This window comes from Thermobia domestica, chromosome 1 (genome assembly GCF_964235325.1).
Source record: "Thermobia domestica chromosome 1, izTheDome1.hap1.1, whole genome shotgun sequence".
NCBI classification, from domain to species: domain Eukaryota; kingdom Metazoa; phylum Arthropoda; class Insecta; order Zygentoma; family Lepismatidae; genus Thermobia; species Thermobia domestica.
The window spans coordinates 369,355,313-369,381,991 of record NC_137454.1 but is presented as its reverse complement, the minus strand read 5'-3'; the positions used below and the strand labels follow the sequence as shown (position 1 = coordinate 369,381,991).

Below are 26,679 nucleotides of genomic sequence, written 5' to 3'. Positions count from 1 at the left end.
CTCAGCCGGACGGGTATTTAAACTTGTCACGCACACTGTCCGGCACTTTTTAGATATTTTTAAAATTTAATGTCTCCACAGATTTTAAACCAATTTCTTAGAAATTACCAGGATATACAGTAAATGTGCCAAATGTTCAAAATTAGAAAAGCGAACTCTTATCTTGTTTGGATTTGCATGCGATGGTCCTCGAAAACTTATTGTTTTTTGTCAGTTTTTCACTTACTGCACGCAGTACAAAATACACTTGCACAGAAACAAATACACGCACAAAGTTTATTATATGATACAACCTTACATCTGCTGTTTTGTGTATTGATTCATTTCTTTTACTACTATTCCTGGCGGGAGCTAATGTAGTTTGGATTCCACGTTAATCAGTAGGTTCGCGTTTCATATAGTCTCGCTGCTGAACAGGACGTTAAACTCAAAATCAACTCAACTTTTCTTTTTACTATAAAACTTCATCGGTAAAAACAGCTGAAACATTTTATATGCGGAATACTCTGTAAGCCCAGCATTTTTATAAATTCCCGGGACACCACTAAACAGGGGTTTTATATTTACTTGAATTTTATCGCTCCAAGCTATATCAGAATCTGCCTTTGAATAGGAACGACGCGTTTTTATCTCTCTCTTTCCCGGCGCAGCCTCAGGTTTACTTGAAACAGAGTTACTATCTTGTTCACTCCCGGATACGCCACTGAGCACAGAATAATCAATATCATTACTATTAATTACTAACTCATAACCGTCTGAGTCGGAGTCATTCATTTGGCGTGGGAGACCCGGGTTCGATTCCCGGCGGGAGCTCATGCGGTTCGGATTCCACGTTAATCAGTAGGTCCACGTTTCATATAGCCTCGCTGCTGAACGGGACACTAAACTAAAATCACCTCACCACCTCACCTCGGAGTCATTCATCAGTTCTGCAATTTCATCATCACTAAACATTTTGCCTCTTCTTTTTGTAATACCGCCGCTCGTAAAGGAATATCCATATTTTCTTTTAAACCAAAAAGCACGAGATATAGCTACTCAGGAAAATATAAATGCCCATTCGTCCGTCTCATTGCAATGAACCCATATGACGTGAGTGCATGTGTAAGTTTTTGACGCCTACGAACCGAAGGGAAGTTTTGAAGACGTAATCAGTGCGACGTAATTAGACGCAAATACAGCTCTTGTCACCTACTCATTGCTTTGTTTTCGTTGAAAGAAAACAAAGGACCCATTCTGTGTTACTGTACATTCGGCAGGGGAATTGATCGCAGAACTTGGGTGAACATGTGATTGCCAAGGCTACAATACATTTCTTTTTAACCTGGAAAGTGTGTATACTGATGTGAGGTAGAAATGGAGCCATTGTTAATAAGTATTCAGGAAGATAGCAGGAGCAGCGATGAGTCAACAAAGCCATGACGAGGTGAATGAAGTAAATAGATTAAGAGATTAGTTTTTGGATGTGTTACTTCAGCGTTTTATTTCGATTACATTGAGATGTGTACACTCATGTCCAAAATTATTGTCGCATATCTATAACTGTCTTCTTGTGAGAATATAATTTGATAATGATTTTGCAGGGTACTTTTAATACTGATACTATATGTAGAGTCGAGAAATGTATATTTGTGGTAAATTTCATAGGAAAAGAACTATAAATACAAAAATTAGTACGAGTAAAACAAAATGTTGCTAAATGAATAAGAAAATTTTATTTTCGTTTTGTTGTTCTTATTTACTGCTCTTTTGACATGAAATTTGCCACATACATGTCTTTGCCGATTATAAACAAACTAACATTATAAGAAATACCAGGCGAATTCGTTATCAAATTATATTCCTACAATAACATATTTATAGACATCCAACAATAATTTTGGACATGAGTGTACATGCATTATTATTATTTTTATGATGTTGTGAAAGGTCGTAATAAATACTTTTTTCTAATACATTCTTATGAAGTAGGCTTCGCGCTACAAGCTTCCTGAACGCGACAACACTGCACGACAGCGTTGCCGCACTTGCAATTACTGTATGCTGTTTCTTCATATAAGCGCGGGGAATTTAAAGATTGGGTTGCAACATGGCTCACCGCTTAACGCAGAGGATATGTTGAAGTAAACTTTTTTTTTTTTTAAAAAAAAATAAATACTCTACCAACTAAACCCTTTTTTGTTAATAGTTCCAAATATTTGGAACACTAGACTTCCAAATTTTCGAACAGTGTTTTGTACATTTCTCTACCTAACATGGTAAAGGAGATCAGAGCGTCGTGAATTTGTTTTAATTAAAGAAAAAGTATCAAGTGATGAAAATTGAACTTTTCACAACTTACAGTTAATGGATGCATCTACATATTGTACACAGGAAATTATTTCACGTGATCTCGTTTCTGAGATATAGTCCTCTAAACATTGATTTACCAAAAAAGTACGAAAAAATACGCACTTTTTCATTAATTTTTATTTTTTTCTCACTACATGGTACAAAGAAAATTTTTATATCTTAAGTATTGAAAAGACAACATTCCAGCAATTCCAACGAGGTACGACAATGCGATATAAGTTTTGACTGGACGTCACGGCAGCACCGCGAAGTCAGGGGCCTATCATTATGAAATGGATAGTAGTATGTCCACCATTTAATCCTTTAAATGTCGTCTTTTTTGCTTGTGATGCATATATTAAAATGGTTTCCTTTCCCTTTCTGTAATCAGACTTAAACCTCTAGATTGATTGTAAAGACGAATGAAGCGTTGTAAGATAAGTTGTTCCCAGTGTGTTTCTGCGTGCTCTCAGCCACTCCAAAGTTCCAATATTGACTCAGTGTAAAATTCACTTGTCGACTCCGACTAACTCCAGGTAATATGTTGACTCGGTAAACGAATTGTAGACACAGATCAGTTCCAAGGCAGGAGTGAACGTGAGCGACGCGACGACTGGTTTTAATCAACGTTGCTTTGCTTTAACTTCTCGAATCTGCGTCGTCAACATGTTCCTGTTTTTCTCTCTCATTGCCTTCGCCGCCAGAGGGAATTATTAAATTAAACTTTGTGGATCATGTTTCGTTGGATGAGGGTGTGTCACACAGGTTACTCACATAGCGGGAACGAAAAGGTATTTTAACTTCGTACAAATTATATTGTCGTGATTCAAGTAATGATTTATTATAAAGGATGGATTGTTATTTCAAAATTCGTTTTCTGATTCATCAGTACTTTGGATTGGAGATAGATACAATAGTGTTCCTTCGACGTAAAGCTACACGCAAAGATAAAATATTGAAGTAACCAATAACTTAAACTGTCGAGTTTGATTTCCTATCTGTTCGAAATCATATATAGTATATGAGTAAGTTTAAAATCTTTATTAAATGTAATTACATAACGAGATAATAAAATTATTATTATTATTATTATTATTATTATTATTATTATTATTATTATTATTATTATTATTATGTAGGCTTCAGTACTTCGTTTTCGCTTTTTCTTTTTTGCCCGAATGCTATAGACGTTGCCACAGTCAGAGGCGGATCTAGCCTGGGGCTGGGGGGCCTAAGCCTTACATATGTCTGAAAGTTCATAGTAAATTCATGATATACCTATCATTGTCTGGGTTATAGTAGCCCCCAGTTTTTACCTTCTCTAGATCTGTCTCTGGCCACAGTATCCTAATACGAATACTTTCCAGGTTAATTCATATTATTTCCTGGGGCCACGGTGGCTCAGTGGTAGAACTTTCACCTGTGATGCATGGGGTCCGTGGTTCGATCCCAGCTCGCGCCAAGTGAGCTTTGTGGTGAACAAACACAATGTGCGTGAGTTTCCTCGGGGTTCTTCCGTTTCCTTCCACTTTCTTCAGTCTACTATTTCATTCATTTCTCATCATCAGCGTCTCCTTTAGCCTAGCCGGCATACACGTGGGACGTAAAACTTAAAGATTTCATATCGTATTATTTCCTTACATTCTGTCTACCATAAGGAGCCAATAAACTGAATTAGAATAAGACAAGCAATAATTGAGTTTCCATTTTAGACCATAAAATGGCGAACTATTTCAAAGTAACACATAAATATCAAAATACTGCATAGGCGCAAATCTGTCTTCAACATTGGGGGGGACGGGTAAGACGTTCCCATATATATATATATATATATATATATATATATATATATATATATATATATATATATAAGCGATGTTCAAAATATTTATGAAGTTGAAAAACAATGCTGTGAAGGATCAGGGGAGCAGAATTGTCTTCAGTGACGTATTTAGGAGGCTATCGGGCTCATTCTCCCCTCGAAATAATTTGTTAGTTTTACGCATTCCACGTACAACAATAATTCTTCTTACCATTTCTAAGAATGTCATTGACTTTCCATTTTCTTATGCTTTCTGTTCAGAAATAATACTGTATTTGTCAAATTTCATTCCATGTAAGAACTGCGTCCTTAATTGTTCTTTCTGTCATCCTTTCTATTTTTCTGTTTCTTTTTCTTGACGTTACTACTCTCATTTCGCCTCTCATACTTTATCGACCGTTGTCAGTTGTGATTCAAGTTGGTCGTCATCAGTAACACCAAAACTAAGAGGAGTTGATAAGCGAAACTAATGTTTCACACCAACATGCGCGGATATCAACATGACAGGACTTTAGTTATTATAACAAAGGAACAATTATATCGTTTAGTTATTTTTAAAAGAAGGAAATGTTTGAATTAAAGAAAATCAAAACGGGGGAATAATTAGCCCGGGAAATTAGGACGGCCAAGAGGATGCTTTCTTTTTCTTGTATGAATAGAATAACGGGTTAGATTCACTTCTAAATTTTTGTATCATATCATATAGGATTTATCGATTTGTAATTCTTGCCATTATAACTTCAATTTATGCATAAATTAAAATATATTTAATTCTCAAACTCAGGTGGGCAATTGCCCACTTCCTTCCTTGTGTTGGGCATAGCCCTCGAAAGAAAATCCTAAATACGCCATTGGTTGTCTTCAACATTGGAAGGTGGTCAGATTTGAGGCTTATTCTAGATAAGGGAGATGAAACTCATATTACGGTAGATGAATCTGATCAACTGTTGTAGAGTATATTATCTATATAGTAGGTGATATAGATGAAGTAGTAGTACATATCAGTATTACAAATCACTGCCGTGAAAACATTCTGAAATTTGAAAATGAAATGAAATGAAATTTTGAGTTTTACGTTCCACGGTTATGCCGGTTAGGCTAAAGGAGACGGTGATGATGAGTAATGAATGAAATGGTGGAATGAAGAAAGTGGGAGGAAACGGGAGAACCCCGAGAAAACCCACGCACACGGTGTTTGTCCACCACAAAGTTCACTTGGCGGGAGCAGGGTTTGAACCCGAGACCCCTAGCACCAGAGGTGAACGCTCTACCACTGAGCCACCGCGGCCCATTCTGAAATTTGAATACATGCATATTTATAATTGGTATGTTTCTAATTAGGCATCCACAAAGATCCACGTTAAAATTGTTTTATAGTAATATAATAATATAAATGACGACTTCCCCAAAACTATGAAGAAAGAATATCAATTATGTATGACGCAACAATATTCTTTGAGCAAAATGATTATAATCTCAATAACATTACAGGAATCGTTTCAGAAGTCTGACGCATGTCATACTCTTTACTTAACAGATGTAACCTTAAGATTATAGAGAAAAATATTCCAGCAATTGAATTCTTTTCTTTGGTTACGAAACACCCTCTGTCAAAAGAAAAATTGGGACACACGGAAATACGTAGGAACAAACCATGGTTCAAACTAGCAGAGAAGAGAAAACAGGCAAAATTACGTTGGCTACAAAATCCGAATGAAATAACTACACAAAATTTCGTAGACATCAGGCGAGGAACTTCCAAAACTTTTAGAACAAAGAAACGCGATATTTTGAAAGCTAAAATTTAGGAACTTGAAGATAATAGTAAAAATAAAAACATTCGGGACATGTATAAAGGGATCAACGAATTTAAGAAAGGCTATCAACCTCGTTCTTATATATGAAAGAAAGCTGATGGAACAGTTCTCACTGATACAGATAGCATTTTAAATAGATGGAAAGATTTCTTTGACGATTTGCTTAACACGCAGCCAAAAACTAATGTGCGTGGAGAAAGGAAGATACACACCGCAGAACCATATATTCCAGAACCCAATCGAATAGAAGTAAAAATCGCTATAAAGAAATTAAAGAAACACAAATCTCGGGTGTAAACGAAATTCCGGCTGAGTTAATTTTAGCTGGAGGCATAAAATTGTGGAACAAGATACACAAACTCATTCTCCTTATCTACAACAAGGAAAAATTGCCACAAAAGTGGGAAGAATCAATCATTGTTCCAATCCACAAGAAAGGCGACAAAACTGACTGTAATAATTATCGAGGCATCTCTCTTCTGTTAACATCCTATAAAATCCTTTCAAACATTCTATTAGCAAGATTGACCCCATACGCAGATGAAATTTTTGGAGATTATCAGTGTGGATTTAGACGAAATCGATCAACTATCGACCAAATATTTACCATTTGCCAAATACTCGAAAAAAGTGGGAATACAATATCCCGGTACATAAACTATTTATTGATTTTAGAAAGGCTTATAACTCTGTTAGGAGAGAAACATTTTACAACGTTCTTACAGAATTTGGAATACCGAAAAAGCTAATTAGATCAATTAAGGCATGTTTAAATGAATCCCAAAGTAAAGTCCGGGTAGGAAAATTTTTGGCCACGAGCTTTCACGTTAAGAATGGCCTGAAACAAGAAGATGCGTTGTCGCCATTATTATTCAACTTTGTCCTGGAATACGCTATAAGGAAAATCAAAGATAGCAACCAGGGCCTAGAGCTGAACGGTGTTCACCAGGTTATGCGTACGCTGAATATGTAAATTTAGTAGGGGATGATCGGAGAAAAACAGAAAGAAATGCAGAAGTCTTATTAGACGCGCTTGCATGGACATGGGTTTAGAAGTAAATGCAGAGAAAACTAAATACATGGAAGTGCGTCGGGACTGTAATACGGCAAATTATGTATGTGTTAAAATATTAAATAATACTTTTGATAAAGTGGATACTTTCAAATATCTAGGATCAATATTAACAGACGAAAATCATATTCACGAAGAAATTAAATGTCGACTAAAAACAGGGAATTCGTGTTATTATTCAGTTCAAAACCTCTTGTCGTCGCGAATTCTGTCGAGGGATTTGAAGCTTAAAATGTATAAATTGATAATCGTACCTGTTGTTCTGTATGGTTTCGAAACATGGTCGCTTACTGAGTGCAGAGCATAGACCGAAAGTATTTGAGAACAAGATCCCGAGAGAAATATTCGGACCAAGAGGAACGGGAATGGGGAATAGTGGAAACTTCATAACGACGAACTACGTAAATTATACGGCTTACCAAACATTGTTAAGGTCATCAAGTCTATGAGGCTTAGGTGGGCAGGACATGTAGCCAGGATGGAAGAAAGTAGGAACGCTTTCAAAGTGTTAGCGGTAAAACCAATCGGAAAACGACTATTAAAAAGACCTAGGCGCAGATGGGAATACATTATTAAGATGGATCTCGCAGAGATAGGAATACAAAGTAGAAATTGGATCCAGTTGGCTAAGAATAGAAGTCAGTGGAGAGCTTTTGTGAACGCGGCATTGAACCTCCGGGTTCCATAGGCTATAGAGTTAGTTAGCTTACGAAGCATGAGTAGATGCCTAGGCTGATACTACAAATAGATAAATGGGCATTTACTGAAAAGATGGGTTCTACTGAAATTGGATAGTCTATATACTCTTCGTGTGCTAGGGCCTAGGGGAGAGCAGGAGATAAGATTTCATATCAGGTTACGTCACGCTCAGTCGCACGCCTTCATTTTCATTAAAAATGGAAAAGCCAAGAGAAACAAATTTCATCTCACTTTCCTTTGTAGCAGTCGGACACAACTCATCACAGTTATCTGCAAAAAGCACTTTTCAAATCGGATTATTGGGAGAGCCTCCAGTTCCAATGTTGGGGGGGACATGTCTCTCCATTTCCCCGGAATTTGTGCCCGTACCTTCAGCTGAGACAACTTTCAAGCATGAGGAGAGGGGCATATCCTCCTCTGGCATTATTGCAATTTATGCCCAAATAGCGGAAGTGGAATTAATACATATTGATGAGACTACTAAACTCACTACAGCACGAAGTTCAGTTTGAAATACTACAGAATACGATTCTTAAAAAAAAAATTATATGGAAAAGCCAAGAGAAATCAATTTCATCTTACATTCCTTTGGGGCAGTCGGACACAAATCATGACACTTATCCGAAAAAGCACTTTTTAAATCAGATTATTGGGGGGGGACAGTCCCCCCCAGGTTCAAGATTGGGGGGGACATGTCCCCCTCGTCCCCCCCGGGATTTGCGCCCGTGAAATACTGGCAACTCTGCCTGTGGAAAGTTCCCTTGGAACTCGTGGTGCATTTACTGATGCACAAACACGAAAGAAAAGACGGGATCTCGGGCATCGGTTCTTAAACTTTCCCGCGATGCGGACTCACTGTTTGTTGCAAAATCGTTTTGTAAATAGGGTAAAACAGGGGGTTATGGAATACCATTTACATAATGTGAAAATAACTGTCCGATGATACATGCTAAATAAATGGTTAGTATATAGGCTTAAAGGGTATTTAATAAGGACTATAATATAACAACTAGAAGTTTCTAGCAAACATAGGGAGAACATAAAAATAAAAATACTAAGTGTAGAAAAAGGTAGGAGTTACGGAATAGGGGTGGGTATATGGAATAGTAGTGATGTTCATCAGAAATTGATGCCTTTCTAGGAAAAGTACATATAGGCCTACATTGTGCTGATATTCGCAGCTCGCATACTCTTCACGTTTTCATTTGTAGAAATCGCATATATAGATGTTATCGGACCAGAACACTCTTCATGAGCCCACATTGCGCATATCACACATTTAACCCACACTTCTCCACGGACATCGTCCGAAAACACTGTCACAAAAGATGCACTCAACATCTCAATCTTCTGGTTGAATGCACGGAGCCACGACCTCATCATCACTGAAATCTTGAAAATGCAGTTCATCAGATTCACTACTAAAGTCAGTAGATGAAGATGGTTCCATTGACTTCTGCCCCTTCTTCGGAGAAGCACGCCTTTTAGAAGGACATTTAACGCCACATCCAGATTCTCGTCTCTCACGCGAACATGCTACGTGTTCTTTGTATGGCGAAAAAGTCAGAACATGAGCTGAGATCCTTGGACGTCCTCGTGTAGATAGTTTGAGCTTCTGCAATTGTGGTGGTGAAAAGTCATAAGGAGTGATAGATGAACCTGTCGACAGTCCTGAAAATAAGAGAGTAATGCTTACAGCAAAGTGATATATTGTTGAGAGAACTGTTCGTGTTCAGCTTTTAACGACCAATAGAATTCAGTCTAGTCTACCGCTTAGTCTATAATCTATTCTGTGCATCCAGAAATATGTAGAATAGCTACCTACTGTAGAGTTCACATTTTTGTTGAAATCCAAGTTAAACTGTTAGCCGATTTCGTCCATGGCTATCGCCACAGTTTTGTGATGCAAAAAGTTTCTGGGCATGAAGAAAAACAACGTCTATACTAACCAATGACAGCTGTAGGTTTCTATGAAATGGTATAAGGGGACCTACGTCTAGTGTACTATAGACCCCTATTATATCTAGTCTTTCTAAACTAGACCTAGACTACTTTACCTAATCTACTTTACCGCATCAGGTTCGATGTCCTTGTGCTCCGATGTATCTTGCAGAGGAGACTTTCGTCCAACGGACGTGGATGTAACTTCGTTATCTGCAAAAATGAAATCAGTGGAACCTCTTTTGGTTTGAGCATAAATTCTAATAAACATTACACTGATTTTGCTGTAATAGATCTATTCATATGTACTATTAGACTGTTCATCATCTTAATTTCTTTACCGTACTGAACTCTCAAACCTATATGCTAGAGGTATAGTATTATGCTGAACGATTTCATAGGGCTAGGAGAGATTTATGGATTATGAACAATAGAAGTATTCCATAACCCCCTTCCATGGCCATTTTGTAAAACTCTCACATCTCAAATAAATCGTGCACACAACGTGACATTTCGTTCTGTTTCCTAAAAGCACAGCACAAGGCGCACACACTACTGTACAGTTGAGCGTTTAATTTGCAAAATCATACTACGAAATAAGTAATGAAAACTTACCTGTAAAAGCTTTTCGGAGGCGCAAATTTAAAAAAGACGAACTGTAGCAAGTCATCCGCCAGTAACAACTAGCGCAATACTGCAACGTCATGAAGCTTCTTCGATAACATAGTTTCGCTTATCCCCGCGAGAATACAGCACACAACAGAGGCTATAAGGCACGATTCCATAACCCCTTGTTGTCCTCTACTTTATAATGAACGATTGAAATAACGAATATGGAACCAGGGGCGCTCGAAGAAAATTTTCAAGGGGGGACATCTTCATGGTTACTATATTTCGTTTGGTATTTCTGGTATTTAATATACGTGGTTTGCTATATTACGTATACATTTTCATGAGCCGGGAGGAGGGGCCCGGACCTTACCCTGCCCTCTCCTTCGGGCGTCCATGTGTGGAAGTATAATTGTATTTTTGGAAATTGTTGAAAATAATCTGTCTGAACTAAACTCCTTTTATGTTGTTATTTAGAATTATACAATTAGGTCAATATGTTTTTTTTTTAATCTTTTTTGGTAAATTTTCAAAAGTTGTTTCCATTTAGATATCCATTAGCTCCATAAATAGCATGTATTGAAACCTAAAAACGGCGCCATTTTGTTGCTGAAAAAGAAAACTTGACATATAAAGGGTCCCATCAAACCTAAATCCGACACTGAGAATGTATGTTAGTCTTCTGGCGAATTCAGCTTTTAGCTTTTAAGGTTGAATTCTATTAGGAACCAGCTACATAATAAGAAAGGTTGATGAAGGTAGTGAAATGTTCCATATACGAGGGTAAGTCAAATGTTATCTGCAATTTCGATATTAACTCCTCTTACATTGTTTATGCTGACCTCTGTTGCAAGGGCGTCATTTACGGGGGGCAGGGAGGGGCAATTGCCCCCCCCCTGAGTTTGAGATTTCTATAGATTTTATCAATAAAATAGTAGTAAATCAGTGAAATACGCGAAATTTTACTTATATCAAGGGGTTTTGCCCCCCCCCCCCAAACAAAATCTGAAATGACGCTCCTGCTCTGTTGTTGTGTAATTTATTGTTATGATGATGTGGTGATGCTATGAAAGTTTGATTCTAATTCCTCCATTTAAATTCCTTTTGTTGCAGATGGATCATGGCCGCTCCGTTAGAAGTTTGCATCATAGAGGAACAGCGAGAAGTGATCTGTCTTTTGTGGTCGGAAAATGTAATAGGAACCATGACTAGTTTCCACACGATGTGCCACTTCATCAACAGTCACTTGTGTGTCTAACAGAACCACGTCACGTGCACGCTCAATGCTGTTGTCATTTGTGGCCGTGGATGGTCGTCCTCTTCTTCCTCGTGCGTAACACTTGTATGACCCTTTTCGAATTTTTAAATCCATTCGTAGATACTCCGTTGCGGCAAGACACTGTTCCCGTATTGTGCCGAAAGTCTTTGATGGATTGCCACCCCTGATACATCTTCCGACCACAAAAGCCGGATCACTTTCACTTTGGTGCAAACTTTTAATGGAGCGACCATAATTTATCTGCAACAAAAGGAACACAAATGGAGGAATTAGGATCAAACTTTCATAGCTTGACTATAATAGCATAATAATAAAATACACGAAGATAGAAGTCAGTATCAACAATGTAAGAAGAATTATGTCAAAATTGCGAATAATTTTTGACTTACCCTCGTATAATACATTACATATTGTGAATTAATTATATATATATATATATATGAAATTACGAAAAGAAAATCGATGAATATATCTAGATATGCAAAAGGGTTTCTAACAACAACTTACATCACGCTGTGTTTAGAATTTACATAATGGAACAAGCATGGTTCGGGAAACATAAATCTGTTGGGTGGAGTATATGTTGCAAATATTCGCGTAATTAAATTGCGTATAGCCTTCTTTCAAAATGGAAAAATGTTCTCCTTTCATCATCTTTTTTCCTTCTTTATATATTACGTACTTTGTATAATCATTACTACTCTAGAATTTTTAAAAAAATATATATGAGACAATTTGGTAGCGTAATAAACGTATATAAAGTCTCTATGCGAAGCAAATATGCAGCCACTGGATTTTAATTGCACGGAGTTTTTTTTTTTTTTTTTTTTTGGTTCCTATAAAAACGCTTGCTCTTGAAAGAAGAGAAGTTTATTACTCAAGGGATGGCGAAGGGAATTGCAGTGGAACCATTCAAATGATCGCGTGTGGGGAAGGTTTCATCGTTGAGGTCTGATCAACCATTTATTCATGTTCCACTGGGAGTTTTTAGCCTGCTAATAGTTCTGTTTTCTTTTAACAACATTCACGTTTACAGGTTCAGTTACTGTAGTTAATTATATTTTGCTTCCATTTTATCATGGAACTATCACAATTTTCTACACCAACATATACCCAAGTATTACACATTTCTGTGAATTAGCTTTATTATAGTTACGTGGGCTAATTACACTTCATGTTGATCACCTCGAAAGGAAGATAGATTCCATACGTATATATTTAGCCCTTACCTCCTCACCCTCCTATTCCTATTTATTCTCACCTTCACACTTCAGGCTGATGTGTGAGCAGAGATGGAGTGGGTCAGTGGCTCGTGAGTCAAGATTTTTGAGTGGGTCAACAGGATGTAACCCACTGCGACCCATTATGACCCTCGATCCAGTAGCTCAGTGCATTGTAGACAACCGCTTGTAAACACTGGTGATTTTGTCTACGTTTTACTTTCAAGGCCTCCATTTTTCTTCCTTTTCATTTGTTTCTATTTATTTATCTAACGAGGGAACCTATCCAAGCGTAACTCTGACTTCGAGTCGAGACTATGGCCGTTGGATACCTTGTCCCAAAATAACATAACACGAAAAGGGATACATCCTCGATCTCAACCGTTGCGGAGATATGAGTGTTAAAAGTTAGAAATTGAGCTCCTTACTATACATTACAAACTCAGATTCCGGGTCAGATTTTCCGGAAACGATTGGGTAAGGAAACTCAGCGAATACATATCAAATTAGTGTGGGGAGCCTAGCACCTTTTGAACAAAAAAAATTGTCCCTGGGGCACTCGTAGGGTCCCAGGCGGGGTCCAACTCAAAATTTGCAAATAGAACCGGGGGTCAAGTAACATATTGTATGAAAGCTATTGTTAAATAAAAGAAGATAGAACAAAATCTCAACTCTCTACGTTAACCCTGTGCAAACGGGCAACTGGTCAAAATGTCAATACAACCTACATCAGAAAATCTATGGCCACTCTTCTAAATCCGTTAAGCTGCGACAATAACAAAAAAGAAAAACACGTTTAAAAGTGCAGGTATTGAAGTAAAGCAAATTGCTGCAGTCTCTCTCTCACAAAATGCAGGTATTGAAGTAAAGCAAATTGCTGCAGAGTCTCTCACAGAGACGCACAACGGACCTTATCCAAGTATAAGTGTGACGTCGAATGACCAATAGACCATAGAATGACTATGATCATTGGATTTCGTGTCCTAGAAGAGAAAGGATACATTTTCAATCGCAACCGTCGTGGAGGGTGAGAAGTTCAAAAGGCAACGGTATATGCTTCGTGGATCGGGACCCAAAATTCGCAGAGTGCACCAGGAAATTTCTGTAGGGGGATGTGCTGAACGAGAAACATGATGGTAAAGACGAAAAGGATTGACCTTGAAACTTTGAGGCACATTCAAGAATAAGGTAGGTGGTGGAGAAAACATGAATAGTGATGCAAAAACAAAGTATATCGGAGAGTGCTTGTCTAGGGATATAGGAAATGGTCAAGAATATTTTGGGAAAATATACAATTGTAAACCAGCTTGATAACTGTAAACGTGACAAAGAAAAACAGAAACATAGAGGAGTAGAAGATGAGTAAAAACATGGTGAACGTACGAAAAGGGAAAAGTTTTTTAGAAGAACGTTGCCATCGGAGTGATTTACTTGTCACAGCGCTTGCCTACGGTACGCGTGTGTGCGCGTTCAAATCAACTGATATCCCTTGAGAAAGGTGGTTGCGATTGACAGTGTATTCTTTCTCTTCTAGGACACGAAATCTAATAGTCATGATCATTCTATGGTCCATTGGTCATTCGAAGCCACACTTACACTTGGATAAAGTCCGTTGTGCGACTCTGTGAGAGACTCTGCAGTAATTTGCTTTACTTCAATACCTGCACTATTAAACGTGTTTTTCTGTTTTGTTATTGTCGCAACTTAACGGATTTAGAAGCGTGTCCATAGATTTTCTGAAGTAGGTTGTATTGACATTTTGACCAGTTGCCCGTTTGCACAGGGCTATCGTAGAGAGTTGAGATTTGTTCGATCTTCTTTTATTTAACAATAGCTTTCATACAATATGTTACTTGACCCTTGGTTCCGTTTGCAAATTTTGAGTTGGACCCCGCCTGGGACCCTACGAGTGCCCCAGGGACACATTTTTTTCATTCAAAAGGTGCTGTGCTCCCCACACTAATTTGATATGTATTCGCTGAGTTTCCTTACCCGACCGTTTCCGAAAAATCTGACCCGGAATCTGAGTTTGTAATGTATAGTAAGGAGCTCAATTTCTAACTTTTAACACTCATATCTCCGCAACGGTTGAGATCGCGGATGTATCTCTTTTCGTGTTATGTTCTTTTGGGACAAGGTATCCAACGGCCATAGTCTCGACTGGAAGTCAGAGTTACACTTGGATAGGTTCCCTCGTAAGTTGAGTATATCTAAATTAATAAAGAACTTCAGGCACTTCTGGATATTGATATTTGTAATTGTAATAATAGCAATAGGACGTACTATTTGACTTTCGAGACAGTCGAATTTTACACTGTTTTTTTCTCCCTTTCCGTTGGCCTACTTTAATTTGAGATTTTAAAATTTCATCCAATTTTCCACTGAAAAGTATTTGTAATTCAACAAAGAAATAATTATATATGATAACTAAATTCAAATTCATCGTTATATGACCCATGACAAACACTTTACCACTTTATATCGTAAAATTCAGATTCACCGGTATTGTAATAGAGCAGTGTTTGAGCGATTCACCATAGAAATTGAAATTCCGATTAGCGATAATTTCACAGCCTTGTTTTATTACAAGGTAAACTCTCTAGTCAGTGGAGAGAAGGGCGTGGATGATCAGAGTTGATGACGATGGGTTTTGGTGGGTAGTGGGTCACGATGGGTGGTGGGTCAGTGGATCATGGGTCAATATTTTATTGACCCACTCAATCTCTGAGTGTGAGGAATAGCCTCTGGAGTTCGACCATCTGTTGTAATTTCTCTTAAATTGGGTAATAATGAGACAAAACTTGAATAGGTCAGTGTATCAGTTCCTGAAGATTTCGTTTATTATTATTATTATTATTATTATTATTATTATTATTATTATTATTATTATTATTATTATTATTAAATTTTCACGGGAGTTCTATACACATCAATTTAAGTTCCCCGAACTTCCTCAATGCTCGGCCAGTTTCATGTTTATTAATACAAAGAGAAGCCAGAACATTCTTACCTTCATTTTGATAGAGATCCATGATATGGTCCAAGGACGCGTCCTTCTTTACGTATTTACCTCGAATTCCCTTACATTTTTTGCATCTATGCTAGAGACCTACACGGGCCGAATTTTTCGGCCCGAGCCCAATGCAGCCCGAACGTACCTAGGCCCGGCCCAGTCCGGGCCCGAAAAGTTGTGGAGATTTTCGGCCCGAGCCCTGCCCGGCCCGATAAGTTTTTTCAAAATTCTTGGCCCAAGCCCGGCCCGGCCCGATAAGTTTTTCAAAATTCTTGGCCCAAGCCCGGCCCGGCCCGATAAGTTTTTCAAAATTCTTGGCCCAAGCCCGGCCCGGGCCCGATAAATTTTAAAAGTTTTGGCCCGACCCTGGCCCGATAATTTTTTTAAAAAAATTAGCTCGAACCCGAATCTTTCTCAAAATTCAGTACTAAATTTGACCTAACCCTCAGAAACATTTTGTAAACTCTGGTTCACAACCTGACGCTTGCCTCCCGAATGGTACCATTGCCTCCTAGAACTTTGCCTGTCATCGAGAGAACAAAAACTCCATTCCATGTAACAAAAATCTAACTTAATTGATTTTTAGCATAAAGTGAAGATGGCAATATTGTTTAGTGACAGGCAAAACATTCCCACCCCTTCTTTTTATATTTTGAGTTAAGTGAAGGTCAAGGTAGGGCTCAATTTACCGCGTAATGCCCGCAATCTTCTATAGTGAAAGTGCAGCCGCTAAGCAACACAAACTGTAAATAGCTATTGCAATCTTGGTAACATTTTTCACGGACACACTTCAACATTTGGCTTTATTCCAATTACCGTTTAACGAAAGTCAATAATTATTAAAGAATTGCAATTGATCGGCCCCAGCCCGGCCCGACCTGAAGAGAAATCAGTGTCGGCCCGAGCAGGTCTCTAATCTATGGATCAGCCCGTTATACTATCTACATAAAAATCTGCAGAGTTGAAGGCAAGCCAGATTTGCACCGCATTGATGACGTCCTTATCATTCACTAAATACCAATCCTTCACATTTTCTTCATATTTGGGAAAAGTAAATAATCATATGGCGTCAGATCGGGTAAATATAGTAGGTGGAACAAAGGTTGGTAGCTACATTGACACACAAATGCAAGTGATTCTGCTGCTTGATGCGCCGGTGCATTATCCGCTAGCAACAATATACCTTTCGAGTGCAAACCCCGTCCCTTTACTTCGATATCATCAAGTCACTTTTGCAGGAGGTTCCTGTAAAAGGTACCTGTGGTTATAACCCCTTTTCGTAAGTAATTAGTCAGGATTACATCTTTTTGGTCCCAAAAAAACGGACAACATGACTTTGCCGGGTCATACTGAACATTAGTAAGTGCTGGGTGTGGGAGACGACGTATATTTCCATGTTTTAGTTATTTCTTTGGTTTCAAATAGATATACCCAGGATTCATCCACAGCCAGTAATCTGTTTACAAAAGCATCCTTACGCTTGTGGTATAGTTCCAAAATGATTTGTGCACAGTAAACACGGTGGTGTTTTTGAAAAAATGTAAACGGTCGAGGAACCCACCATGTTGCCACTTGCTCATATGTAGAAATTCATGAATATAGTGTGAACGGTTCTCCTACTAACATTCACCTCTCTAATTAAACAATTAATAGTTGCACATCTATCTTCAATAGTTAGCTACTCTACTTTTGTCATCACGCTTCAGTCTGTAGCTGTTGAGGGCAAAGATGGCGTCGGTCAATGAAAACTTGACCCACGAATCGTGACTCACTCTGACCTACCATGACCCACTCCAACTCCCCACTCACCAAAACCCATCAAATCTGACCCTTTATGCACGCCCTTCTCTCCACTGACTAAAATTAACGCTTGCAACAAAACTAGACTGTGAAATTATCACTAATCGGAGTTTGAATTTCTATGGTGAATCGCTCAAATATCGCTCTGTTACAGTACCGGTGGATCTAACTTTTATTATATAAAATGGTAAAGTGTTTGCCATGAGCCGTATTATGTTGAATTTCAATTTATTTATCATATATATTTATTGTGTTGTTGAATTACACATACTTTTTGATGAAAAAAAAGATGAAATTTGAAAGTCTCAAATCAAGGTAAAATAGGCCAAAAGGCAACGTAAAGTTTAAAAATAGAAAAAAGAAGTGTATGATTCGACTGCATCTCAATATCTAAATGTGCATGAAGTTTTTTTTTTTTTTTTTCTAAAGCTATACTCATTTCAGGTAAGTAAATAAAAACACATGAAAACGGAAGAAAAATGGAGGCCATAAAATTAAAATGTAGACAAATTCACCAATGTTCAGAAAATGCTGTCTGCAATACACTGAAGCAGTATGTCGGTGGGTCACGGTGGGTCGATGGTTCGGAATGGATACGATGGGTAGTGGGTCGCAGTGGGTTACATCCTGTTGACCCATGCCCCGCTGACCACTCCGTCTCTGGTTGAGGGGCGGCCTTCTTTAGGTCATCCTGTATACTTTACAATCCTATTTAAATTCTTTTTTCTAGAGTTTTATTGTGTCGTAAGATGATCACTCCTCACTATACACAATTGTCATCTTTTCGTGTATAGTTTGTGTTAATATTCCTTGAAGAAGGAGAGACCAAACTACAGTTCGGTATTTGATTCTGTCCAGCATCCAGCCACTCGCATAGTATTTTAAACTGCAATATCAATTCAACAGAACCTATAAAGACACGAATTAACTCACATATTACTGAGATGCCTACCTATCATTTTCACATTACATTATTATTAATCTCTATCGTGGTGAGGGCAGTGGCGGCCGGTGGATTGTGGTTTCGGGTGTTGCAGTACGAACGATAAGAGACAGAAGATATAAAGTTGACTTTAGATGCAAATGCTATGTGGCATGTTAAATTAAATAAAATTCTGTTTTTTTTTTAAATAAAAAATGCAGAACATTTTATCCGATTAATCACCTTAATTAATTAGTAAGTTCATTATCCTCTCTTTGATTGGAGCAAATCTGTCTAATACATGCTGATTGAACTTTGGTATTCTTATTGTTAGGTCTTTTTCGATGGAAAGCATAACCAATGATGATAACCTTTCTTGAGACATTCAATTCCTTGAAAGTGTCAATTCTTTCTCATGTGGAAAAAACTTTTCGTCTTTTGCTGACGCCATAGGTACAGTTAATATTAATTTCAGAAGCTTTGTAGATTCACTAAATATTTTTTCTAGATTATTGTGAACGATTCATTCTAGCAAACTCAGTCTCTGACAGTGATCCGAATTCCTCTTCAGCGTTGACTGAAGAGAGTTCGTAGCAGAGATTAGTGTTATAAAAAAATGTACATTGAACACACTTTATTCACAGTTTATTCAGGAAAATTTAAAATAAATTGAGGAATGTATCTGGTGCAAACAACACTACTGCCATAAGATATCCTGTAAATTCAAACTGGATTTTTTTCGAACACTCTCCTGAATTGCCCTTTGCTTGTTTTGTCTAAGCCTTTGTTGCAAATTTTTCCTCAGTTGAAAGCTGGTCAATGTTTTTTGCAAGTTATTTACAGAAGTCATGGTATACAATTCATTCAGAATTTGTAGGTTATTTACAGAATTAAAGCACACACAATAAACCTAATAATTTAAAACCAAAACAGCTGATACAAAAGAGGTACTGGTATATGAATTCCGAATGCCACATATTCATACATCAACACACACACACACATGTGCGTAAAAGAAAAAAACTACATTCCAAATCATCCGTCTTGATTGTTACGCAATGCACGATGAACACAATATGCTTCCACATGAGGAGAAACAGCGCTTACCAATGTGATATGTTCTGGAAAGAAAACCTCGAAACCCGCCAGATGAAGGATCAACATATAGCAGAAGCCAAAAATCAAAGAACATCAAAACAAACAGCACTGCCAGTTCTACACCCAGAAATGTTAACTGAGAGGGATCCAAAGTATTTGAGGGAGGTCCAATACGTCTACATAATATGCCGTGTCTTATACTGCACCCGAAAAGACGATAAGTAATTCTTACTTACTGTCACCTGTATTTTTAGAAAAAATGATAGAACGATTATTTTTATAAGAAAAGAAGAGTACATGATGAGGCGTAAAATAAAATATTTAGCCTACATCAATCGTTTCTCTGTTAAACAAGTATAGTTCGTTAAGAAAGTCTACAAATGTTAGCCAAGTTTCGAAATTTTTGGGAGGTCCGGACCCGGCGGACCCCCTCGTGACTACGCCCCTGAGTATTGCTAACTAGTCCCAAATTCAATGTGGCGTTCCCCATCATACAGTTTTATGTGGAAATTATCAAGAGTATAAAATATACTTATTTTATAAAAGAAATATGTTTATACTAAAATACTATCCACAGAGGAGGAGGGGAAGCGATTCTACATACTGACTTATTAATATTTGATTCACAAATTACTGTAGAAGAAGCCTTCATTATCAATATAAGCTAAGAATTAACTTGTAAATGCGGGTCTACTTTCATTTGTTTTCTCCTCTACTGAATATTTTCTTTCTTATTTTGTAATTCTGCAATCACTTTTTTTAATTGTCATTATATTGATTTGCTTCAGTATGGTCCCGTAATTTAAAAATATGAATACATAAAAACAAATTCCATTTGTTAATATTGCTAGTGAAAGAAAATTCAGAAATCTTATTTAACGCGAAAAACCTTCTCATTCACTGGAAACCGTGCTGTGTTGCAAAAGCACTGCAACGACCAGTCCGTTTAACTTCTGAGATAGGGGAAAGGAGACTTAACATTTGCTCCAATTGCCGCGCTGAAGGAATCTGGCCGTTGCATGCTCGCTGCAACACAATATAAATTAGAGACTCTGTGACGGATTATTTTTCGCTTTTTAAAACTGATTAACGGCACGGACAATTACAGAAGTAAAAAATATGTTATTTAAAGTGTATATATGCGAGTATTAAAAAGTATTTTTTCTGTTCCTTACTACTAGTGATGATAATATTTTTTTCTTGAAATACTTTGGTCGTTGTGCAACGCTGCAACACTAACATTAGCCGCCACTGGGTGAGGGTAAGAAATTTCGTATTTGCGTACTGAAGGGCTGCTTTTGAGAGGGAGGGATGTGAAAGATAAAATACATCTTCATCGTAACAGGTCGCGTGGTTATCGTACAGCTTCAATTATTAGGTTTACAAGAAATTAGTTTTTCTCGGTTTTCTCAAACACTACGCATAAGGATTGCACTCATCCATATCAGTTTTTTTTTTCATTCAGTGAAATGTATTTTTATCATCTTTGAACATTTTTTTTTTCGGTCAACTTTTATATTATTACTAGCAAAATATCCGTTCTTCGCATGGATATTCTGGACATAACGTTTCATTTTAGACATAAAGGGGCGAATTTGGATTTAAACGGTATTGGAAGTGTCACTGTTCGGCTCAGCGACCCCGAAAACTATGAATTCGACACTAATATCGGTCATTTTTGATCATTTTTAAATATCCCTCTTCCCCTTACCCTAAGTTGCGCCGTTAAAGTGAAATGATAGAAACGATCTCAGGCCCGAACCTCATCTATGTGGCAAATTTTATTGAGTTTCAAGAGTAATTATTACGTTTTATTTATTTTTTATATGTATCCCTCCTCTACGTTACGTCACGCCGTCAAAGTCAAATGGCAAAAAACATTCCAGGCCCAAACCTCATCTATGATGAAAATTTGATCGAAATTGGTCGGGTTGTTTAAGAGGTATGAAATCACAAACATAATCACTTTCATTTTATATAATAATAATAATAATAATATTGGCACGATGTATTAATAATTTGCAAAAATTGCCTCTGCCATGCTTTGAATCCCAGTTTAAAACACGATCACGCAATCTTATCATTCACATTTTATTTCATATAAAGGAAACATTCTTATAATAGACATGCTTCAATAACAGTTGAATTTAATTTGTTCTCTGCGACTCGTAGTAGAAAATTCATTTTTCGACACACGTCGTCACAGCTTAGTAAGTAGCGTTTGAGTGGACGGAAAGAAGTCTTCTGTTTGGAAAATGCGATGATTTTAACGATTGCTATTAACTAGTTGATACAGTCGGAAGTGACTATTTTATTTCCCAGTTAACAGGTTTCATTACGAGGCAGCGAAAGATTGCTATTTCTCTTCTTTCCCTCCCTGCCTTCCTCCCCCAAATAGCGTCGTCTTTCTAATGAGGTTCCTTCTTAACTCCCCCCTCCTCCTCTTCCTTAGAATTACGAGGTAATTAAATAGTTTGGCTCCCGAGTCCAAAGTCGTTTTATTATAGATGGAAAAGTACGCTCAGAGAGAGAGAAAGAGAAACTATTGGACCTTTTCCCATGTTACTTTCACCGCTTTCTATATAAGAGCTTTTTTCGGGAAAAATAAAATTAGAAAGTGAACGTCGAAAACAGCTGACACAATTCGCAGTTTACTTCTGCCATAATCTTTAGAAATTGCACTTGATTAACTGAACTAAAAGTGTTGAGGAAGTTTACCTAATGGATTTCGTTGATTTATTATTGAGATTTCGAAGATTTCATCAGTATTTCTTTTCTCCTTTCTGTAGCCTTAACGGGTAGTCGCAAGTTTCAATCAAAGAACAGTATGGGTACAGTAAAAGATTATCAGCTTTTCATAAAATGGTGGTTTTTAAGTGGCTATATCAATTAAAAGACTAATTTGTTAATTATTAGTAGTGGTGCAGTGCTTTGAATCTTGAAAATTAGTAGCGACTCCTAATTGCCAAGTTCATATTCAATGTGTACTATTGCACTGGCTCAAAAAACAATTTCCTGGAAATATATTTCATTATAATTATGGAGAAACTTGCATGTCTTCCTAGATAAATAACAGGGCAAGAAGACAAATGTAAAGATACTTCTGCTTTCACCTTCTAGGATAGAAATATTTTAATTAGCAATTTACTGTACAATATTCTTCATAAACCATTATTGCTTTACCATCCTTCTGACACTTTATTATTGTTATTAGTAGTTGTTGCTTTTAAAGCCTGAGGTAACAAACCTCTTCTGGAATTCCGGGCGATCACAGAAATCCCAAATATCACAAGAAACAATACTCGTAAATATTTTCGCGGTTTTCAATTATTAGATTTTAAACTGGAGAGTTGGCTCACTTCGGAATAGCACCGTAATACGCGTAATATGTGACGATCTTAAATATGTTATTCAAATATTGTAACATGTATGAATCTTGTTGGATTAGAATTCCATAAACTGATTTTGTGTTATTACAATAATTATCTAACTTCGCCTTAAACAAAAAATAATAATAAATTCAAAATAACTTTTTTTTTTTTTTTTTTCAGGTGAACATACGATCCGAAACTATCCAGCAACAGTGCACGGAGCGTTTCTAAGTGGATTAAGAGAAGGTGGTCGAATTTCCGATCAATTCATGGGATGTCCATATGCTCCACCACCAAACAGACAACCTACCACTCAACCAGCTGCTTGACACACTGCAGAATTTGAAGGCGCTGCTCAAGGCCATAAGATACTACAGGGAAAATAGAACTCACATTACTACATTAAAATCTTAAACCATATTTTGCGTGTGCAAAGTAAATTTTGATACTATAGAGAGAATAAAGTTTTTTTTTTAATTTTTTATGTGACATGATTGCTGTATCTCTAGAAGATAAAATATTGAATTTCTGTAAGATGAACTTTGCTGGTTTTAGGTTTCATCTGTCCGGACGCCATAAATTTTTAAAGTATCAAATTTCAAGTGACTATTAGGATGTGAGTTATAAAAAAAAGAGATTTGCAAGTTTTATGTCCTCAATAAGCTAACCATTCACAAATTGAGGCCCATCCAGCAGATTACTTAAGCAATTATTTAACCTGTCCCTCTTTGTATGCTCCCTTGGTATGTTTCAGTTTTCATTTCATATACATGATATTAATATTCGAATATATGTCATTACTGCAATATTACTTTGAGTAGTTGAACATAGTTTTTAAATAAATTAAGTGAATAAATAAATAAATGGATACATCCACTATACTCATGTAGTGAGATCCTCGATATTCAGATAAAAGTATCGAATTAGGAAAAAAAAACTTCTCAGTTGACATCTTCAATATATACAGGGTGTTGGTAAATAATGTCTTCACCTTTCGGGAGGTAATGTATCAAATGACCTCTTATGTCAGATGAAAGGAAGAGTGGGTCCAAATATGCTTCATTTACGAAGTTAAAGTATGTCAAGTTATTGTGGGTGATATTTTAAAGAACTAACTTCGAAACAAAGAAGTGTACAATTACTGCTAGAAGTTGCTAGTGATTTATACATAAAAGCAATGTATAATCGTAAAAAAAAGAAAGAAATTACTGTAATCACCGTAAAAAATGATTATATACACTTTACTTGTTCTTTTGCCTATAATTTACGAATGGATTATTCAATTGGAATGCAGGTTTGTTTTACGTTGAGAGGGCGTCAAATTTCTGTAGAGTACGTAATTCGATTAAAATTGAACTGATCGTTCCAAACTTGCAGACAAAGAGAGCATGTAAGGTTTATGTACCAGTTTCTGCTGACGATTAGAAACAAAGACTAACACCAAATAATAACGAAAATTGTACCCTTAGAATCAGTGCATGTCAATATGTTCAGTACATTTACACTACGTAAACAATGTGCAATTGTCAGTAGACCTGTCATTCATTACTTTGCAAACGAACAGTTCCTTTTTTTTAAGCCTCCTATGCAGTGATTATTTATGAATTATTTTGGAATATATTGATTCTATAGATTCGATTTCTATTGGTGGATGTTTAACCGCTGTTAGTACCCCCATCAGTTTCGCTGTGAATACATATGAAAGTCACTTCCCGAAGCTAAGCGGAGTTATTTTTCTACATAATATATTTGTTTTAATATAAGCTGATACTAAAAGGCGTAAATGCAACACTTAATATAGTGTATGAAACTTTTTTGATACTCATAGCCGACAGGTATAGTGTTTTACTCCTTATGTTTCAGTTACACAGTTAGGAACACATCAGATCAGAAATAACAGATCAAAAAACCATTGTTTCATGTCGGTAACAACAGAGCTACTTAATACGGTTAGTGGAGAATCTGTTTGTAAAAGGTGAAATCAGTCTCATGGAAAATCAGATGAATAAATTTTGGAATTCTCATTCGATATTTAGAAAACCACATACTCGTTCACGAGACGAATAGTAATACACGAATTCAAAAGATCGTAGGACTTCAATCCATATTGACTGATATTCTGAAACGTATGTTCAACCCTGTATTGAATTTCGTTATATTTACATGCTTCTGTCAGCACACAAACTTAAGTTCAAAGGTACAGTACGCCAATATGAAAAGTTTGGTTTGGACTTAGAATATAATATCATATAAGCATTTATGAGTTTGACTTTTGCACTGGTTTTTGTATATCTATCTATGCAATATTCTGGAGAGAAGTTAACTTCGAAGAAATATGTCCTTTTTGTTTTGTTAGGCAGTATATATATATTTGACAAACTGTCATTCAACTCAATTAACTTAATAAACGAATAGATGAATAAAACTTGATCCAGAGTCTGTGGTGAATATCACTCTTATAGGCTATTTTAATCTAGTGATACTGAATTAAGTTTTGTAAAACTGTATCCGACATAAAGAAGAAAATAAAATATTCCTGTAATAAATGTTTTCTTGTTCTTTTTCTCCTGCATAAATGTATTGAGCACCACTGGCAGTTTGGGTTGGCCTTATTGTCTGCTGCGTGTGTCTGTTCTGAGTCATATGTCAAATTGTGACTTCTCTTGAGCGTTAACACATGTTTTATTTATGTATGTATGTGTTCATTTAAAATTGTCCTTAGTACAGAATACTGTCTCAGTATTGTAACCTGTGTAGGAGCACAAGAACAACTGCCCTCACATTAAGCTTCCCGCCGTTCCAGGGGCCCACTCCATATGATATAATATGAACACAAATGTATAAATTGAGCATGAAATAGATTCACCACATAAAGAAAGATAGATAGAAAGGATGAAGTATAAATTAAGCATGAAATAGATTCACCACATAGGCTATAATGAAAAGGAAGATAGAAAAAGGATGAATGTATAAATTAAGCATGAAATAGATTCATCACATAAAGAAAAGAAAGTCAAACTAAAATGCAATCTGGACTCATTTCAGTAATTGTGACTCCCAGAAATAATTTATATTTCTTAAGGTTTTAAGTTGTCAAATATTGTCTCCCCAATTTAATTGTAAAGCATGGAGTGGACCCAGCTTATAATTTCAAATAGAACTGAAAATAGTATAAGGTGCTTCTGGTGCCCGATTATCTGAACAAAATATATTTCCCTAAGATGAAGCATAAATGTAATCTTGGCTGTACTTCAAAAAACACCAACTGGGTCCCTACTCATATTTCTGTAAGGGCCCAACTTCATAATTTTAAGGGGATATTAATGCTTGCTCACTCAGGAAAAGTTCCTAGTTACGGCGGTGCTGTCTACCAGTAAAGTAGAATTAATAATTAATCTATTAAGTATCACAACTAAAGATTCCCTGACAAAAACACCGAAGAGCTGACCACCCGGGAATTTGAAATTGAAATTGTGGGATGCGTGCCACCCTGCTAACATTTAAGTATTAACTAGAGTTGGCACTGCTCGACTTCAGTGATCTCACGGAAAACAGTAGAGTAGTGGGACAGAAGCAACGATAACATGCTTACACAATACAGTATGGCTGTTCGATATATTTTTTTTAAAAAATAATTTCCTTCAACACACACACAAATGTGTGTCCGGCAATAGTCTAGATCTAC

At 36.8% G+C, this 26,679-nt stretch overlaps 1 protein-coding gene across 1 annotated transcript in view; it reads left to right on the top strand.

Annotated features, from left to right (window-relative positions):
- LOC145682319 (lysine-specific histone demethylase 1A-like) overlaps positions 1 to 25,540 on the top strand; it is a 97,351-nt gene extending 71,811 nt beyond the window's left edge. Inside the window, exon 6 of the mRNA XM_081753896.1 lies at positions 23,175 to 25,540. Within this exon, the coding sequence (XP_081610022.1) occupies positions 23,175 to 23,323 (149 nt within the window). The 3' untranslated portion in view covers positions 23,324 to 25,540. The remainder of the gene's footprint in view (positions 1 to 23,174) is intronic.
- Positions 25,541 to 26,679: the final 1,139 nt, after the last annotated feature.